Source organism: Nipponia nippon, unplaced genomic scaffold (assembly GCF_047370975.1).
Source record: "Nipponia nippon isolate SJK-2023a ecotype South Korea unplaced genomic scaffold, ASM4737097v1 scaffold_1, whole genome shotgun sequence".
NCBI classification, from domain to species: Eukaryota; Metazoa; Chordata; class Aves; order Pelecaniformes; family Threskiornithidae; genus Nipponia; species Nipponia nippon.
The window spans coordinates 25270203-25291454 of NW_028262290.1; the positions used below are offsets into that span (position 1 = coordinate 25270203).

At 42.6% G+C, this 21252-nt stretch overlaps 2 protein-coding genes across 4 annotated transcripts in view; both read right to left on the reverse strand.

The window, feature by feature from the left end:
• The window catches only part of CPQ (carboxypeptidase Q), a 167657-nt gene extending 164077 nt beyond the window's left edge, over positions 1–3580 (reverse strand). The window contains exon 1 of one of the 3 annotated variants that reach the window (XM_087734969.1): positions 3526–3580. The gene's annotated coding sequence lies outside the window, so the exon portion shown is untranslated. The remainder of the gene's footprint in view (positions 1–3525) is intronic. The other 2 variants (XM_087734961.1, XM_087734979.1) reach the window with 2 other exon arrangements.
• Positions 3581–13910: 10330 nt separating this feature from the next.
• Positions 13911–21252, reverse strand: part of SDC2 (syndecan 2) — a 60957-nt gene continuing 53615 nt past the window's right edge. The window contains exons 3-5 of the mRNA XM_087749257.1: positions 18368–18501; positions 17428–17563; positions 13911–16169 (exon numbers count right to left, since the gene is read on the reverse strand). Coding sequence (XP_087605383.1) covers positions 16006–16169; positions 17428–17563; positions 18368–18501 — 434 coding nt within the window. The 3' untranslated portion in view covers positions 13911–16005. The remainder of the gene's footprint in view (positions 16170–17427; positions 17564–18367; positions 18502–21252) is intronic.

Here is a 21252-nt window from a genome sequence, read left to right on the forward strand (position 1 = left end):
AGGAAAAAAAAAAAAAAATCCAAATCAGCTGGGTGTCTCAATCATTTTTTTTTTAGGGCCAGAAAAAAGATCAGAGGGATGGAACACCTCTGCTATAACGAAAGGCTGAAAGAGCTGGTGTTGTTCAGCCTGGAGAAGAGAAGGCTGCAGGCTTCAGCCTTTCAACACTTAAAGGGGGCTTATAAGAAAGATGGGGACAGACTTTTTAGCAGGGCCTGTTGCGATAGGACAAGGGGTAATGGTTTTAAAGTAAAGGAGGGTAGATTCAGACTAGATACAAGGAAGAGTTTTTTTACAATGAGGGTGGTGAAACACTGGGACAGGCTGCTCAGAGAGGTGGTAGATGCCCCATCCTTGGAAACATTCAAGGTCAGGCTGGATGGGGCTCTGAGCAACCTGATCTAGTTGAAGATGTCCTTGCCCATTGCAGGGGGGTTGGACGAGATGACCTTTAGAGGTCCCTTCCATCCCAAAGCATTCTGTGATTCTATGATTCTATGCTCTCCATAAATAAATAAATAAATAAATAACCCCCACCATTGGTCCATTCTCTCTGTCTCAAAAAAAGAAATCAAGCCTCTTGTAAGATCAAGGTACCCAAAGCTTTGTTTTTAAAACTACAGGTTAAAAAGGTTAACATTTTTCTCAAGCTGACACACAATTTTTTCTTCTATTGTAAAACTGAAACAAAAAAGAACAAGCCTTCTCCACAGATTCTGTCAGAAATACTGACTTAATCAAGTAATTGGCATTTAGAAGATTACGAATCAGAGCTAAAAATTCACTATTGCCATCACAGCGAAAATGTAAGTGACTGGGGGTCAAGTGAAGAAAGAACTTACATTTATTTCAGTACTTTGAGATTACTGCAGACATTTGGTAACAAAAACGCGAAAGATTACTGCAATGCAGTTTTTGACAGATAATATTTGCTGTTGAGACAGAACAGAAAGAACTATACAGCTTCAAGATTGTAATCGTTTCGTACATTTCTACGCACAAAGTACTTTTTTAAGCAAAATATTTCACCCCTGCAGCTGCTATCTCTTAGATGTACTGCCATCCTTCATCTTCATCCTCCCACAACTGGAAATGAAGGCAGAAATGCGAAGACAAAGTTTTCAATCTGAAAACAAGAAAGTTTTATACACTATAGCAGAGAGAGATAAAAGAATCCCACGTGCATTATGAGTTTGTGCAATTATATTAACAGTAAGAGACTGTGTAAGTTGCTTCCTTTCCCTATTTGGCATTAAAGACACGCAGGCATTCACAAAACCATGTTATAAAACAAATAAAGAATTTATATGAGCTTTTACTGACAGATGTCTCCCAACAGGGGTCAATGCCAGGTTGTTCTTCCCCAGCCCAGATTTGCAATCTGTTCTTATCTGACTTAGTATCTTATTTTTCTGCTGTTCAAAAGAATTATATATATTTTAAACACCAAGAAACAAGACTGGGTAAGACAAAGGCTTAGTATGAAGCTCTAAAGCTGCAGTGGCTCTGATCCAAGTTTATCTGCACAGACTTCATCTGAAAGACTGAAGTTTGGTAAAGCAAAACTGATTTCAAGGCACAACTGATAGATGCAATCCAAGATAGAGTGGGTATGTCTAAAGAAACGAGTCAAAATTTACAAGGAAACAAGGGATGTAAGAACTCTCACGGATATGGCAGGCTTTGTAGGGTTTCTTTGGAAAAAGAAGTGTTTGACGTTTTCTTCAAAATAATAATATAACAGAGGGAGCACCAGACAAGACTGGAAGGTGATTTTATGGAGTGATAGTAGGTAAGCATGAGAAAGACTTTTAATACAAGCTTTCATTCTCACAGAAAAATAACCAGAGAAAAATCAAGGCCAACTTTTGTCACCCTAGCTTAAATCTTAAGAATTTCCCAAGCTAAAATAGAGACACATTCTAAACAGATGTAGATGTAAGCTGTCCTTCCATTCCCATACAGGGAATCTGTTCTACAGTCATACCAAGGATTACTTTACAAGAAGAAACACCCACACGGTGCCCTTTCATCAATAGATTACAACACTCTTACAGTCTCTTGATACAAAAGGGCAAGCAGATGTGGAACAATCTCCAGAAACAGTAAAAATTAATCTAATTTTGAACAGAGTAAAAAACACAGACAGGCAAAATTTTTAAAATTAAGGCTTACAAAACAAGAAATTAGTATTTCAGGTGTTGCATCTGCATGGCCCTCTCTGAGCAGGTGCTCATGCAGCACTCAGGAAAGTCAGATCCCAAAAATTCTGCAGTTTGAAGGACGAAACAAGTAATCAACAAGCAAACAGAAACCCAATACTTGAATTTTCTCTTCAGTAGTTCTGAGCAGACTTGTAACTTGTCAGACATAACCACTAGATTCAAAAGGCTCCTCCATATCTAATGCTTCCTTAGTAAAATCTGATTCAGCTTGAAGAACTTACAATTTTTTCATGGTTTTTTTTTATATCCCACTTTTCTCTCCCTCATATATATTTTAGTACTTCTATAAAGTATGTATATGCATATACACATATATAAAAATTGTATATACATATATAAAAATGCCTCTCTTCTTACATACTTCTTCCTTTTGCATCCATTTGAAAAAGGTAGTCTTTGAAGAACAAAGTCCTGTCAAAGCAAATCTAATGGGAACTAGTTACTAGAATCTCCTACTCAGAAGCACTAAACCACTTTACATGCTGGGACCTCTTCACTATAAAGTGTACTGTAAAGTGTAATTAAATATCTAATGTACCCATCTGGGTAACCATTAACCCATACATCGTGAGTTTTGTTAGTTTGCAGTGGCATCGCTTTCAGAGCAACACTGTTCGCAGTGACTGCTGTCAACTCTGCTGGCTTCAAGACAACGGCAGAGCACCGTGCCTCGCCTAATGAGACCACGCGTCCCCCCAAGCACATGCGTGAGAGCCAACTACAACTTAGCGTCGACAGTTGGGTTTAAATTAAGAGGAACAAGAGGGTAAGCAGGCATTTCTTGTCACGCCATGGAGCGTCCGTGTTCCTGAAAGGCGACCAAGCTGGCGTCTGTCCCCCTGCAGAGAAGGGCGGGAGGACGGGTGCGAGGTGGGCCCGACACCCGGCTGCCAGGCCAGGGGGCTCCGGCCCACCGACCCAGGGCAGGGCTGGCCCGGCAGCACCCGAGGCTGCAGCCCAGCGGCTGAAGGCCCCACGTCGGCGGGGACCCCAGCACACGCGGGCTTTAACGCAAGCCCTCGGCAAGAGAAGGAGACGGGGCTGAGCCCCGCCGAGGCGCCGGTGATGGCGGCCTGCGTGCCCCTCCTCGCCCCCAGCCTGGCGGCGGAGCCGGAGCCGAGCTCCCCGCCAGAAGCGCGGCCCCAGGAGAGCGCTGCAGCCCGGCGGGGGGGCGCCGCCAGCCCCGCTCCCGCAGGCAGCCACGGCCAAGCGCTTCCCCGGCCGGGCCCCGGCCCCCTGTGAGGAGGAGAAAGAGAAGGAGGAGGACGAGGATGAGGAGGGGAGCAGAGCAAGCACGCACCTTCCCCGTGCCGAGCAGGCCGCCGCGGCGCCAGCACCGCCTCCGCCCGGCCGGCTGGGGACGGGGCGGGAGGAGGAGCCGCCGGGGCGACTGGAAGGGGGCGGGCCGCGCCCGGGCCCGGCCGGTGCCGGTTGCGCCGAAGCCGCCTGAAGCCGCGTGGAAGCCGCCTGAGGGCCCGGCCCGGCCCGGCCCGGCGGTGCGGTGCTTGGCGACGCCGGGCGTCGCCCCCCTTGCCGGCGGCTCGGGCCGTGACGCCTTGTGGGCCCCTCTGAGGCGAGGCGAGGCGAGGCGAGGCGGGCCCGGCCCGGGCGCCCCCGGCCTCTCGGGAAGGAGGCCTAAAAGCTCCCACCCATGCCCCATCCCCAGCCCTTCCCCGGGAGAAACCCGCTGGGTGCGAGGGGGCTGCCTGCTGCGCGGCACCGCGTTTTTGTGGGGCGGGCGGCCGTGCTAGTGGTGTGAGGGTGCACAGCAAACGGACAAAGCAGCGGCCTTCTCCCTGGGTGCTTCAGAGCATGGCAATACCCTGTCCTTCATCGATGGTTTCCAGCGTGCTGAGAGCCATCGATGCCTTCACACTGCTGGGAACCAAGGCAGGGCCACCACTCCTCGCATGGCAGCCTCCTGCACAAGTAACATTGCACTCATTTAAATAAAGGTGTGTTTATAAAAACACTTAGGTAAATGAGTGCAATTTCTTCTGTAGATAAGATCTTAAAATACAAACATGAGTCTTAATCTGCAAACACTTGAATTGAAGCTCTCAGCTGGTTCTATTTAAGTCAATGGGACTACCCAGGTGCTTACAGGTGAGTGTTTTCAGGATCAAAGCCCTTGGTGCCTTTCCAAAAAGCCACTGTAGCAGGAAGACAGCGAAGCGTTTTCCTCTAATACTCAACGCAGGATTCCAATATTCACGAACTTTCTGCCTAAGTGAAACGGCTGATACTAATGAGCTTCATGGGTGTGTACCTTGAGGAGGGATTTGAAACACACGTTATAAGACAATGGCTGTCACTGCCAACCTGACTCCTCCACCCATTTATTTGAGGTGACTCGTTTGTATTTTTTCACTTGGATTTCTCAGTGCGCAATCTGGATGGTACATTTTTACAGCTGGGGCTGTGTCCTTTGCTATACGGATCACAGAGGCCATACCAGTGGGATGCAACAATTAGTTTCTCTCAAACTGCCGCAGTCCTTGAGAGCCCTGTTCCATTGAGGGTGATGAAATAACTGTTTAAGTAAAATGTTACACAAGTAAATTTTTAGTAGAGATCTACCTGTCTCTTTCCTGTGCGTTCTGTATATTCTTCACATATCGTGCCCTATAAGGTGTCAGTGTCCGTCTGGGACTATATCTCTGGAAACAGATTATACACGGTGATTGAGTAGTTCTAAATGTGTCACTGTAGGTCATGCAAGAAAATATTCCATCCTCAAAGGTTAGCTGTTGCACCCACAACGTCTTGAACTTAACCACCAATGTGTGGCTTTCCTTTTTGCATCCAACAAGAGGCAGAACATAGGACAGGTCTGCATGAAGGAGCTCATGTGAAACTGCACTTGTAGTATTCAAATTTAGGATTTGGGTTGATTTCTGAGAGGAATTCCTTCTCTCTTCATTTGCTCCCTTTACAATTAAATCACCTGGTTTCCCATTATTTTTTCCTGAATTAGCTTCCTTTAGTAATCCTTCCACAGTCAAGGAATCAGAAGGATGAATGATAGTAAGCCATCTTTTTTTCCCCATCCCCAAATAGTCAGAAGGATGGAGAAATCTCGGCATGGCTGTCATTAATCCTAGCTCACAAGGAAGAGAAGAGCAGGCTGCTCATGTCTTCTGTTGCCCTTGCCTGAGAAGCAATAGGTAAGAGCAAGTAAAGAGACATAACAACAAAACCTAGAGCTGAACCCTCCAAACCTCTTCAGCCAGCAACACATACGAATCTGTTTATGGGTTTGAAACACATCAATACCTACTTAGCCTCAGGAAAGGTATTTCCATCACACCCATCTCTTACATTATTTTCTCATATTTTGCATTATGCACTGAATGCATAGTTTTGTTTTCCTTCAGTTTGCAGCTTCAGGACTTTCAGACTGCTGTTCTTCCCTCCTTGGGATTGTAACTGTACATCAGGGAGAGGCTGGAGATAAGGAGACCTGTGCTCAGTTTTCCAGACTTCATAAGCTACACCGGGCAAAATCATAGCCCCCCATCCAGAAATCACCTGTGTGATCCATCTTGCATACTTCTGAACTCATTAAGACTATTCAGGTGCTTGAAGGTCCCCATATGGATGTATCTTTACAAGACTGCTAGGAACAGTGTCAGAGTCAAGAACTTAGTATTCAGGAAAGGATAGATCTGAATGTCAAAAATAATCAGAATTATCTGATTGTAACGGTGCTTCAGGGAGTAAGCCAGTATCTAACTCCTAGAAAGGGGAATGAAATCTAATGTGAGGACAGATCTCACTTCTTACTGCTGGATTTTTTCACCTTCTGTTATGGGGTGCCCGAGGCAGCTGGTGGAGTCTGATGTTAGGCACAGGATACTGCCTGAATGGATCCTGAATCCCTTCTGATATGACGATCGCTTGGTACCATGCTTTTCCCTGCACAAAATGGGGATGATGCTATTTCGCTGTGCTTTGGTTTTCCAGTCCATTTAGGCTGCATGGTTTTTGGAGCAAGGACTGCTTCCGTGGAGTTCCGAACTTTATTGAAGTCTCTAAAATGTGACTGTATTAAAATAAGAAGAAGAAATCACAAGCATATTTGCATACTAATTACTATGCAAAGTGAGGAGGGTGAGGGAAGAAAGTACGAGATTCCTTTGAAAAGCTGCCAACACAGGTCCAAACACAAAAGGGGTTTGAAGTGGGAGCACACTGTACCAGCCTGAAGGAATTACCAATATACCAGCTATGCTTGTTTAGAAGCATGCTCTTAATTTTCATTTTATGACATTTATTTACTTTACCAAAGCATTTTCTATTTTTTGTCTCCCAAAAGCCTCCTCTAGGTCCATATTGTATTTCAGTCGCACTAGAGGGTGTTTCCTTCATTTAAAGTTTTTCTTTGTTGCTTTCCACTGTAGGCAGGTAAATATGGACTGCTAATAAATGCAAACTTCAGCTTTTATTTCCTCTTCTTTTTCAGTTAAAGGAGCTGAAAATAAATATTCCTAAGTTTCCAAGCAGCACTGTTTTTCAGTTCTTCTTAGGAAGAAGTGTTCAAGCCTGACCCTGACTTGTGCGTCTTTCCATTTATGCAGCCTGGAAGCAAATAAATATATCCTAATAGTGCATAGAATGGAGAAAAAGTAGGGCCATTGTGAAAGAAAACCAGCAGGCACCTCATGGCAGCTATTCTTCTCTACAGTTCTGCTAGCTTCTCTGCTTCTGTGTCAGAGACTCATGTTTTCAGGTATCAAGAGCAGCATCAGCCGAGAGCAGAACGTCTGCCAGCAGTGGGTTGGTAGGGCGTGCTTGCTTGGGACACGTCTTAGCTGGGGCCTGCCCAGCACTATACAGGTTTACTGTCAGAAGTCGGCAATAGTTGCCCCAGGTTTCTATGCATTCTCATACTAAGTTGATGTAAGCCAAGAAAACTCAGCCTCTCCTGCTAAAGTGAAATCTCCTTTCTGAACAGCACAAGCCAACATACAGCTACTAGCAAAATGCCACTGTGTACATGCTCCAAGAACGCAGCGATGTCGGCAGCTGCAAGCCTGGGATCCTTACGCAGTGCGCAGCAGCCCTTCTGGTGCTACAACCTCTTGCAGCGAGGGCATGCAGCACCTCAAAAAAGCAGTAATGAACACACATGCTCCAAGGACACAGAAATGTCAGCAACTCATGACCCCACAAAATTCTGGCAGCAAAACTAGTAAAACATAGCTTGGCAGTGTAATTTCTCCTGCAGATTACTACAAGCTTACTTACAGGGGCAATGGCTTTGCCATGCCACGGAGAGGTTTTTGTTAAACATTGGTGGAAAGCGTTCCCACTTGAATCTCCTTATAAACTGTGTGACTTGTGGTGCCATGGGTAGAGAGCAGAGCATGGGCACCTGATGTAAAACCAGAGGTGAAGGAGCCCTCTGCATTCCTATGGATCTCCAGTCTTCAGGTAGCAATTGGTCCAGCAATATACGAGTCGTCCTCCACTCCTGTGTTTACAAAGCAAAGGCATTTGGATGCCTAACGTCAATTATCATATATTTGCATTAAAAATACATTAAATACTGCTCTAAATAACTTTGCTTATGATGAAGGAATTAAACTATAAATAGTTTCCCTCAGCAACGCTTTCTACTACAGCTAGGTACCTTTATTCATCTCAATATTTTTGTAAGGATAAAATCCAGGTTTGACTTACTCAAAATCCAACTTATTCAACACATATTTGTCCCAAACAAGTTTAAATCCATAGATATTTTTTAAAATGCAGATAAAATACATCTTTGATTTCTGGATATATAGACGTAGAGTAAAGGGAACCCTCTGCCCTGCCATATACCAAAGCAGCCCTGTTTCCATAACACATCTACTGTAATGGTGAGTTCCGAGTTCCAAGGACATCCAGTGCAACCCCACCGCCCTGCATGAAAACACAGTTACTCCCTGGGCACTGCTTGGGCCTGGGCTGAACTGTGTTGAGCATGTTACAGACTGTCTGCATACAGGATGAGCCAGTAAAATACCCACCTAACAGAGGCAGATGGGAGGCAGAGCAGGAGTGTGGCTTCTCTGGGTAATGATGCTTCAGCCAGCCATTGTACTGGGAAGGGCAGCGTTCTTGGAGTGGCAGATACTAGACAGATGGACAAAAACCAAGTGCCAAAATAGCTTGTTACTATCTGAACAGGCCCAAAAATGAGAGGTGGTTTATTTTGTGATGGGTTTTGAATGCAAACAGATGCAACTCCCCACTCAGTGTGTGAACGCATGCTTTGAGACCCAGCTTCACCAATATCTCATTCTAGGTTTAACTACAAGACTCTGAACAGGCTGCTCAAGTCAAGCAGAGAAAATATAGCATTAAACATTTAAACTTCAAAAAAAAGTGATTCTGCAAGAGAGTCAACATGTTACTATCAAAACTAACTAAAGTTTTGGAGTTCTCTTCTGATCCTCTATGGTATGTTTTAGAAGATGGCATGATTCTTACTCAAATTTGCGAAGTCTGTCTGATCATAGTTTGAAAGCTTTGATACACATGGTGAAAAGCTGATATATCAAGAGCTTGTGTAAAAGAATATATTGCTTATTTAAGGACAAGTACAGTACTTCTTGTAATCTAGGAGAGCCAGAGCTGAACAAGTCTATGAGGTTTCAGAATCTGCATTAAAAGTCCCAACAGGAAAGGCTGAAGTAAAATCCCACTTAGCTTTTAGTGGTTGAATGTATGTTATAAAAAGCACAGACAGCAGAGAAAAATTGATGATTTCTACTGCCAGAGCTGTTACAAAAATCAGACCATGAATTGGGAGAAGTCACATAGCTGAGCACCTGTAACCGGTTTTTCATATGATAAAAGAAAACTTTAGACTCTGACAGCCCTTCTGTAGATATGAAATTCTCTTTTTTTATTTTCAGGCTTTTTTTATAAAACCACTTAGAAGCTGAAAAAGCAAGAAAGCTTGTACTCTTCCAGCCTATGGGAAAAAAGAAGAAAGACTGAGACCTACTGGTTTAACAGACGTTGTGATTGGAATTGCTCAGTTCGATAACTAGCAAAAATGCTTTTGCCTAATAAATAAGTTACTTCCAATAATTACATATGCTTTAAAGTCAAAATGTTTTTGCTAATCTTCGTTCTGATGTGCTTAATATACTTTATAAGAAGTGCCAATTTTATGCATTCTTAACGAAATCTCAATTTCCATTGAAAAGCAAGTTGGAACAAATAAAAGCTATAAACTGAATCAGCTGGTAAACAAATATTTATTTACCATTTTTAACATAACAGAATGGAAAAACTAGAATATAAAAATGGAAGTTAAGCTTTGTAACGGCATAAATATGTAAATAGTGTGTACTCCTGCAGAGCAAAAAGAAGTACAAAATTTACTGTAACGATTAAATTAAATTACAAGTTAACAAGTCGTCTTGTTTACCAACCAATGAGAACCAATTTTCTTTAGGAAAATATCTGAGCACATGCCAAATGAGGTGAAAGCTGACGATTTAAAGAAAGGTTTCTTGCTGCTGCTTTGTTTGTAGTCAGTAATCTCAGCTGACTGATTCTCAGGGAAGGCTTTCCTATGGGATGCAGCTCGGATAATGAAGATTTACTAGAACTGTTCCCAAAGCCTTGCCTCACCAGCATGAAGCTGGCACAGCCGCTAGCCTGGCAGCGAGGCACCAGGTCAAGGCAGGGTCCTTCCTTCGAGCGTTTTGGTCTGAGCAGGAGTTAAGCTGTGCCCTCAGCCATCTGAGACTCAGCCCCAGAAGCTGTTCCTTCCCAAGAGGAGGTTTTTCCCCCAGTCAGCATTAACTCAGCTGGCACTGCGGGCTGGTCCAAGAGGAAGCACATGCTCCGCTTCTCATCCTTTCACAAGAGACTCTTCTGTTAGCTCTGCGGTAACCAAAATTATAGGGATGAATGATGAAAACTGAACTTTGGACTGTTTTACATTCTTTCAGTGCTGTTTAGCGTGATGGTTGTTGACTTGTCCCCTGCCGCTATATTTAGAAAGGGGAGTAGGAGGGAGATGAGCGTTAGTATTATGGGTTATGACACAAAAACATCAAAAAGTAAGTCTGTTCCCATTTCTCTTTGGTATCCTCTGGGGAGCTGCAGTGTTTAGAGAAAGCTCCTGTTCCACCACAGGAGCTCAGAAAAATGGGCATCAAACTTTACTTAGACTCTCGGACTACGTATGGCCATACAAGGTGGGTGGGTAACTAGGACACAGAACTTTTTCTTCCACCGAACTTAGTTTCCCACCACTTGATAAGCTTCCAGTAGCTTGTCTGGCGGAATTATTGTTCCTTATATGTCAGCGCTTGGTTCATTTTAGGACTAAAAATAGAAAAAAATCAGAAGCTTCCTCTGCATTCAACAAATCAACAAAAGATCCATGGGAAAAAAAAATTGCATAATGCCCCAGAAGAAATCTAAATGAATTAAAGTCACCCCCTACAGAGAGCTTGGGCTCTGTTTATTTTCAACAAACTATTACAGGTTTTGCAATATTTTTCTGGAAGTTTTTCACAAGCATTCCTACTTCTTCTCACTCTGGGCTGGGGCTGAACTGCCGGGCTGGAGGAATTCTTTGGACCTAACCTTCAGCCAGGAGACATAGTGGCCCGTGGCCCCAGCCCAACTAGAGCACGGTTTTTAAGCTGCAACACGAATTAAAAAACTCAAGAGCCCTGCAGGCTACGCCATAAACACATTTGATATAGAAGGAGTTAGGGGTAGTGAAAGCTTGACGTCTCCCAAGCATGGCGAAGAAATGGAAAGTTGCTTCAATATACAACAGCACATCTCAACTGCAACGCCCCGGTTGCACGTCTCATCCATTTCTTCCCACCTCCCACGGACAAAAGACAACCCAGACCTTTCCAAGTGCAATGCAGCACCCTAATCGTTGGCTCCTGCCACCCTCCCAGCACCTCCTGGGTGTAGCAGTAGGTGCCCGCGGTCAACCTTGTAGATCCTCCACCCGTTTTGCTGTAGAGGTCCCTCTGCAAAGCCGGGGGATGAGCAGCCAGCAGAAGCTGTGACTGGCAACACGTGCAACAGGCAGCACGGATCTCCAACGTGCTGGGAAGCTGTGTGCAACCAAGAGTGTCTCTCAGGATATGACACCAACATCTGCCCACTTTTCTGCCCACAGAGTCTCTCTGTTCAGAGCAAATTCAGTGTGACGGCAACAACTCAAGAAAACAAAATGCCTTGTAACTTCCAGTGGAAAACATGGGCTGTCAGGACAGTTTCTCTTCCTGCCTTCTTTCCACTCACCCCAAATTAATGTCTGTAGTTCTACATGAGCCCTGTCCCGCCTGTCTCCCCCCCCCGCCCCCCATCCCCGCAAGAAACTAAACTCAGATACTGCAAACATACAGAGGATTTTTCAGATTTCAACCCACGCAAGCAGCTACTCTGCACATCCGATGCACATGTGAAATTGGTTCACAGCGGTCAGGGCAGGAGCTCACGTTTCCATTTGTAGCTCTACTGAGCTTAAGTTTTATCATTTGTTTGTTTTCAAAGCAAAAAATATACAACTTACTTTACTTCACAGGGGAAGAAATCTCGGCAAAGCATCTTTTCCACTGGCAGGGTTGAGTTACAGCTCCTCCGCTCCCACCCACACAGCTGAACCCAGCGCCTGGTCAGCCCAAGAGGCAGGAGGAAATGAGATGCACATGTCGGCGTCCCCCTCCCCGCTCCAGTTCCTTAGCAAAACCGCTCTTCTGCTCCAGCCATGACCCATCCCAGGACCAAAAGGTGTGCCAGGGAGGGGGATACTTGCTATATGTACCTTTTCTCAGACAAACTGTACAGCAAAGTCGTGCTTCCTCAATCTGCAGAAAGTTTTGGAAAGGCAATGCTCTAAAAGTTCACAGCATGGAGTTTTCACAGCAAGGTTCAGAGCTCTGTCATACATGGGCAAGAGCTTAAATGTAACAAAACTAATATTAAAGCTCATTAAAAGCAGACAATATTGCAAATTCCTTAACGGAAATTACGCCAGTCTGATTAAGCAAGTGCTAAGTAACAAATATAACTGATAACAAGTTTAAAAAAACTTGGTGTATTATTTCCATCTGTAAGAATAGTTTCCTTAGAGATCTTTTTCCCCTCAGATTCCTTTTCCCCTTCTCCTTGTCTGCTTATTTGAACAAAGAATATAATACTAACCATGCTATCATCATTTCCCTCACACCAATAGTTTTTGTTTAATGTTTATCTGGATACTTCTTCCCTTACAAAAGTTTCCTGTATTCCGTAGGTTGCTTAAAAATAGTATCTGTCATTTAAGACTGCACTCCACCATCATTTCAATACACAGCTCCAAGGGAAAAAAAAGAGCAACAACTAGCCAAAGTTACAAATATGCTGTTCTCTTGTTAGGAGATACAGGAGAACAATTTTGGTTTTAATTTAGCCTATTTCAGTGAACTGCAGGGCTCAAAGTGAAGAAAAAACTAGCAACGCAGCCCGTAAACATGAGCTACAATTCAATTTCAAAGCTAGCAAGCAGAGGAATGAGGAACTCAACTTCTGAAGTTGTTTTTCCACGAATAAAGGAAAGGAGAGAGACTTCTTTTAACATAAGCTTTACCTTACTTGCATCAGGCTTCATTTGCAAAGAATGTAAGAGGAAGGAACCATTTATAACCCTGAGTAAATCAAAGCAAAATGGCATTTTGATAAACACTAGAGCCTATCAATCACAAGGAGGCGCCGGATCAAGTTGCTGAGGAATTTCAGAGCTGCTACAGCAGCTCCAGCGGAGAAGAGCCAAGGGTCTTTAGGAAAAGCCATCCCAGAGGTAGAGATACCGCTGCTAGCTGTGGGCCTGTGGCGCAGCATCCACAGCCTGGCACCGGGACTCCCAGCTGCCCAGCAACATCCACGAGCAGCCAGAATATTGCTAGAAACACATCCAGGAAGGGGAGAACAAAAGGGAAGCAAAACCAAAGACCAACTCGTGCTAGGAAGGCTCAGGGTAAGAGACGTGCATTCAGCTGCCCGTTTCTTCTGAGCAGCGTTGCTGGAAGCTGGGTGTCTGCATCAGCCTGGTTTTCGGACTGATGAACTGAACCGATGTTTATAATCGAGATGATAGCTCCGTTAGACTTTTTCCCTATTAGTATGGTTTGGCACTGAGAAGAGAAAGGCAAAGAGATGGGGAGATGATAAATGCTACTATCATGCCTACTGCATGTTAAAGAAGTTTCAGGTTTTTGTTCGGCAGGGTGGGAGGACTGCGATACTTCAGTCTGTGTACATAGCTGAAGCGTTAAACAACTTCTGCATATAACAGAGCGGATAATGGATATGTAGGGGAAAAAAAGGGCGAGTGGTGAAATAGAGCTGAACCTTTACCATTGCTTCTGCTTGTAAGCAGATGCAGGAGGACCCCGACAAGCATAATATTTGGCAGCCTGCATAATTACAAGAGATGGCTATGTTGGATGAAGCGTCCTGTGCATTAGGTATACAGGCAGAGTCTAACATTTATAAATAAAAACAGCTTCTTAATATCTTTTTGCTTAGGAAGAAGGAGGAGACAATTTATCTGATGTTTAATATTTATGGCTATACTTACAGTGATAATCATTGCACCCTTAAAGAAAATTCAGATCTACTACCTTAAGCAAAGTGGGCTTCAAAAAACTGGATGTCAGACTATACAAATAAAGTATTAGTTTAGGCATGGTAGACTTTATTTTGGCACTTTAACAAATGCTTTATTTTACAGCAGTGGCACAGCATTTGCCAGAAATTTTCTTTTCTTGGCACAGTTATTTCAAGCAGTTATTTTACTAATTGAATTTCACTAAATATTGCACAATAAGATATACCTGTTAAATTCTTACCCTGTTTTTACTTGTTGAACTTGTATGGCTTTGAAAAACTTGCCAGTAAGTATAAGTAATTTAAAAAGCAATATATTAAATATTTTAGCACAGGATAGCGTTTGTTTGTTCCTAAATGACCACTGAACTTGGGACAGCAACAAATACAAGTTATGTAACTCTTATCTGAAGAGCTACCAGATCTTATTTACAATACATTGCCATTTCCGAGAAGCAGTTCAGCTTGATGTCCTGAACACCTATATTTTGGAAATCTCAAAAATAAAAAATGAGGAGGTTAACAGAGCAGAAGACGAAGCCATTTGTCTGTTACAAAGCATAATATAAGGAGGCAGACTATCGTCTTCTCCACGTGCCCCTCTATCCAACACCTATCTGCGGTCTAAGCAACAGAGCCTTTTCTCTTCTACTTGGAATATTTCTTTCTTCTCTTATGAAGATATTCCACTTGTCTCAACTCTTCTGCTGGAGTCCAAGCAGAATAAACCCAAATTCTCCAAAAGGCTGGGGGAAAAACAAACCTGAACAACAAATAAAAAACCGATATACACAATAAATGAAACCAGGTACTCCTTTGAATTTTACAGTACGGAAAACAACATTTGCAGGAAGAACAGGTCTGCGTCAATACTGCCATTAAATATAATGCAAAGGTTGAATGACTCATAACTCATACACCAGATGCAAGACTTAAACATTCCCACTTTTCTCAGCAATAAATCTGGTCCGAGGATCAGCCTGATCAACAGCCTTTTTTTTTTTTTTTGGTCTAGATTTTTAAGATCTACTAGATGTACTCTGTGACATTAAAACATAAGCGAGTAGACATAAAATGAAAAACGTATAAAAGTATATCACAATGGAATTCTCAGTATTAGGCCACATGATTTATTCAGTAGTGTTTATGTTCCCAAATTACAATTATGTCTATCCATGTAAGACTACAAAAGTTACCATTAGAATTGTCTGTGCTTATAAAATACCAACATTTTCTTTTACTGTTATATACTCATTAACACCAGTCTGCGACGAGTTACATATAATCATAGGCACTTCAAAGGCTTTAAAAGACGTTTACAACTTAAATGCATTTTTAAAGAACAAAAATTTAAACCCCTACTTGTACCTTCAAATTGCAAATAATTAACAAATACAGTGGCCATAGAAATCTGCAGCAACTTCTCAAAATACTGTTAGAGTCTTTGGGTTTGCTTAGGTTTTGTCAGTAGCTTACTCCAAATCTTCCGTACAGGAGATTTGTTTAGTAAGAATACGACTACACAGTTTGTAGTAATAATCCAATTTTACACATTAATTTGCTGTTACAAATCTCACTGAAGCTACAGGTACGCTGAGAAACAATGCAAAGTGTAAAATTGATATTCTGACACGTAAATTTATACAAAGTGGAGGTTAAAGTTTACATAGCTGAAAAATTACATTTACACTAAAAGTTACTGTTATCTGAATTATCTGAAGACAAATTGCACCATGACAACTACAAAAAGGCATTTTTTGGAAACAGATAAATTAATGAAATAAAAACTAACTTGTAAGATCAATCTGAGACATGCTGACAAAAATTAAACAACTTTCATTGAACCATAGGATAAAACAATCATTTTCATTATTTTATATTTATGCATAAAGTTTTAAAAATGATTCAGTGAACATCAATGGTTTTATAAAATAATGCTTTGCCACTGTTATTCACAGAACACTGCAAATGTTAAGTTTTAATTTTACATTTTTAAAGGAATACATGAAAAGTTTTAAATACAATGGGATTTTATCATAAAGGTGCCGTAATGGCTCTTTAATGAAAAAAAAAAAAAAGATCTTCATTATTCTATGCAAAAGCTTTATTTAAAAAAGTTCAGTGATCTCATAAATAGAGACACTAAATAGGAATTTTATGCATAAAACTCCTTAGTAGGTGCCTTTTGATAGGCAGCACAGGACGGTTTACGTTCACCAAGGTCGTAACTGCCTTCATCCTTCTTTCTCATGCGGTATACCAGTAGCAGGATAAGGAAGATTGCGAAAAGAAAACCGATAACTCCACCAGCAATAACAGCTGTAAGCAAAGAAACAGACATTCACAATATGCTGGAAAAACAAGTTTAGCACCATGTTTCTTTTTCATCTCACACAATGAGTTTGCCATTACTTTCGATTTACAGAAAAGGGCTCCCATTATGCAACTCTCTTGACTATTAGTATCCTGAAATATATTCTCAGAAAGCTTGTTTGTGTTTATGAAGGCAATCATTTAAAAGGACATTCCATCTACAAGTGAGTGATCCAACAACGCACAGTTCTAAAAAAGTTATTAAAAATTTTCCAAAAGCTCAATTAAGAAAGCCGCCCATACTGCCAGAGCATAAAGTTGTCTTCATTTATAATAACATTTAAGTTTCTTTCAAACTCCTTTTTCAACAGTTAACATTTTCAGCCTTAAAAGAACTATTTTGTTACACTAGCTAAGAAATGCGTTTTCCCTTTTCTCCATCTGACTCTAGACTGAAATGAATTTCCTATTGATGAGTAATAGGAGAGGACATTTGATGGAGCTGTAGGAACAGAGGCATTACATTCATCATGCACTTCCGAGTGTATAGAAAGTATCAACTCCAACTAAACTTCAAGAGCAAACCCACATCCTTCCACTGATGTGGATATTAAGGCTATTTCACATTTTGGTGCTCAGAGGAAAATGTGGTCCAAAACTGTGTGACCTTCACGGCTCCCAACACCCCCTCTGAGGACACAGGAGAAAAGTACACCTGTAAACACTGTTCTTATGCCAGAAAAACCTCACACGTAGGAAAGCCACACGAAAACAGCAGTGGCCAGCCTGTGCCTCCCTGGGTTATGCACGGAAACAGACCCTCCGTATCCTAAGGAGAGCACTCATCCATCCCTCTCCATCCACCCATCCATCCACCCCCACCGTGAGCTCCTCCCAGGCAGTGTCCACCTGCACCAGATGGACCAGACAGCCATGTGGTCTCGGGAGTGTGGGTGAGAAATACAATTCTGCACTGCAAGCATCAATCCAAATTGCAACTCCCTTTCTGAGCTGTGGAAGCTCCAGATATTCAGCAGGCAGTATTCAACTTGCGGGCATCAAATCAATTAGGAAGACTTCACTATTAAATAACGCCAGAAGATGCCCATCTCATTCTCATCAAATCAACCAGTGGCTACCCTCATGAATGTGTTTAAGAATCTATGAAGAACACACAAACGTTGAGTTGGCATTATTTGATATGGATCCCCTCTGTTTTCTGTGGTATTTCTGGCGAGATGGACCTTAGCAAACGATGCCTCACCTGCCAGAACTTCTGTTCTCTGGAAGAGGTTTTCTGAATGCTTCTCAGTGAACACGTCGGTGTCATCCCCTGGCTCATCACTCTTTTTCTTGGCATCCGTCTCGGGCCTTTCCTCTTTATCGATTTCTTCAGGTGACTGTGGCACAAAAAGGAAAACAGAGCATCGCTTACAGACAGGGCGCACCGCAAGTTGGCACAGTCACTGCCCATCACAGGCAGCCACGAAGCTGTGGCTCCTTGCGCATACTCCACAATACCCACAAACACAACACGTGGGAAGCTTTTTGACTGCAGAAAGCCATGCTAGACATTGTAACTGGATCTATTTGTTGTCACAGCGTCAGAATGAAAAACACTATCCACAAGTTTAAAACTCCTCAAAGTGTATTTAGCAAACGGCTGCTAAATATTGCCTGTGTTTATCAGAATAATGGCCTCTGAATAAAATAACAATTCTGAAATTAAGATGTCAGGTATGTTATATTCAGAATGCCTTTGAGGGTAACTTAGACAATATTACCTATGGTGGTAGAAGGAAATACTGAAATAGTAAATGCAAATTGGCATGTGTTCAAACTACAGCCAAACCACACAACATTCTCCTTTGAGAAGGGAAGTTTCAAGTAGAATTTTTTAATAACTCTTTGAGAGATGCAAAAAAGGTACAGCTCGGACTCAAAGGTATCATGAGAAACTGTCTTGTGGCTCATGAGATATTCTTTTTTGCATCTCTCTTTTCTTTCACGTGAAATCCAGATGTCCCTACGCAGACTTTCTAGTAGGAATGAAACTGAGCAGCTCTGTATTCATATAACAGGCTGCAGCAGCATTAAGTAAAGTTTGTGGAGGCTTTTTAATCCATATAAATCAAAGTTAACATCAAGCTACCAATGGGGTGCAGCAGAACCATTGTAAATGGTGTTGCTCTCCAGCCACGCACCTTTGTTTGTGCAGGCACCTTGGTCTGCATTTTCACCGTGGTGGTCTCAGCCCTAGATGCATCACTAGTTGTCGGTAACTTTGGAAGTGTTCTGGATGTTGTTGTCACTGCACTATCCTCATCTTCTTCAGCACCTAGAGATGAAAAAGCTGACATTTCATTGACCTGTGAAATTCTTCCAGACCAATTACATGTTTTATTATGACACCGAGGTAGGGGTGCTTGCACAACCCACCCTAGGCAAATGGCCTAGATGACAATGCCTGCTATGATAAAGAGGCAAGTGCAAACAGAGTGCCCCAAACTGCCAGGGGGACATTTGCCCCAAGTAATCCCATGAAAGAGGAAAGGGAGACATCAACCGGATTAAGCAGTAACGAGGAAATTACCACGGTATTTTTGAAACAGAAGGAACCAGCCTGAAAAGAAGTATGAAAAAAGCATAAACACTTGTAACGGGGGAGAGACCCTGGAGTGGAAGCGGCAGCCGTCAGGGCTGGTGTGACCCTGTCTGATGTGGCCCGTGACACTGGGGGCTCTGCCGGGGCTTGGCAGCGCCAATCCCCACCCCGTGGGTGCCCCCAGCAGCCACCTCCAGCTCTCCACAGGGACACCCCTGGGACCTGCACCCTGGGGACACAGGGTCACCTCCTGGGGGTGGCAGGAGGTGGTGGGGCTCTGGGATCACAGGGGGCTGGGGGCACCCACATCTCCCACAGTGGGGGGGTGCGGGCGGGGGGTCCTGCACACCCAGATGAGGGGGACTTGCACACCCCACGGCCTGTGAGAGGGATGTGCGTGTGTGCACACAAGTCTACATGTGTGTGTGGCACGTGTTGGAATCAGAGAAAGGGGGCTGGAAATTTGTAGTTGCATATTACCATTTTGTAAGTGGCTGGTGTTGCGGTTATCTATTGTATTGCTGATATTGAGCCCAAAACTATAATTCAATCAGTGCCAGTTAATTACATATCATAAATAATCAAAAAACTTCTTTGATCCTGACTTGACTTAAACTACACGAACTGAACAGTTTTTCCCGGTAACACACTGCTTCAACAACAAAATCTCTCCACTACAGCAAATCTGTTAAACCCGTAAATCTAAAAAACCAAGTAGTTTCTATCTACAGGAAGACTGCTATTACTTTATGTTCCAGTCACTAGGAATGCACGTTTTTAAACTCCACATAATCGAGAAGCCCTTTTCTTTTGAAATAAAGGGGACAGAAAACTCCCTAAAGATGACCTTAAATTTAATTTCCTCCATATTCAAAGCCCTGCTGGAGTATGAAGGCTTCTTTAGAATAAGATAATGGACACATCTAATAAATATCCTTTAGTGATACTGGAAGGAAGACAACACAGACAAGAGACTAAATTATTGCAAGACCTGAAAGAGGAAAAGAATCCTCTTCTTGGACCACTCCTTAGGAATCTCAATGTGTTCTGCTCATTACAGACACCGGTTACCCAAGTAACTATTGGGTAATAAATCCAGCAAATATGCATGAGTAATTCCTAACAAATACAAATATATCCTCTTACAACAGAATAGTATGACTCTCATTCCAAACTGACTTTTAATCTTATTTTTGTAGAGAAAGAAAGCAGGCTGAAAATCCGAGCGCAATAGCAAAGTTTTGAACTTATGATCAAGACTTACATACATTTGGCATTGGAAGGAAAGGTGTTAACAAGACAATAACTAAAATGACTTCTGTACTGTAGAAAAGAAAATTTGGAATCATTAAAAATAGTACTACATTAAAGCTACTGGCACAGAATAATGCTGGAAAAACATTCAGAGATACTGAACTTACAGTGCAACCTCTGGAATAAAGACCTCACAACAAGAATCAGATATTTTCCTGAAATGCTACTCAAAGATCAAAAACCCAACATCCTGCTTCAAAACAGAGGTGAGGAAAGGCATCCAACAGGAAAATTTTTCTGGCTTTGCCTCAAGAGTTTTCTTTGAGAAATAAGGGCCCAATGGATAGCTCAGCCTGCTTTACCTTCCAAAGTTCCTCCAAATTACACAAGACTTTCACAGTCAAGGAAATTAAAATTGATGATCAGATTAGAGATCGGATAAAAACACACTGACACTACAGAACTTTATTTTCTTTTTTTTTATGAAATGATAAGTCCTATTTAATCACAACTGCTCCTGCAAATCCTTAAATGCCACCTTCACTTCAGGCAATAGTTGTGTCTGCCAGATAAAATGGTGAGCGTTACAGGTCTGAACCTTTCTGGCTACAGAGGATGCAGATCTCCAGTCTCTTAACAAATGGGTGACTAATCTAACTCCTGGACTAGCTGCTAGATTTGCACCAAAGGTACCCAACTCCTCTTCTGTATGGCCTCAGGGGAGTCCTGACAATCCCCAAAACACCTATCGTTTACGCCTGACTCAGGTACTGGCTCAGACACATCCCCATGGTTCCTGCTTTCTAATTAGCTTTATCTAGACAGGTCTCTGCTTGGCACGGAGTAGGTATAAACAAGGGGAAAGCATTTCCCTTGCTGAACAGACAGTAGTATTCTCAAAATTACCCATAAATAGGACTGAGGGATCAAAAAAACCTCCCTAATGCTCTCCAGAACATAGAATTAGCATTTTACATAGTATCACATTCCCTAAAAGGTTAAAAAAAAAAAAAGAGAACCACATCCCTTCCTGAATCCAAATAGGATTGGAAAGAAAAAACCTACAGAGTGTCACGAGCATAACTTCCAACTAGACTGTTAAGAGGAATACTGTGAAATGGTTGGCGTACAAGAGCTTACTTATTCCTCTTGAAAATATCACTGTCTCTTTAGAAGGTTTCTGGATTTGGCCAGCTTGGGTGATGGTGCTGGGTATTAACTGCCTTGAGT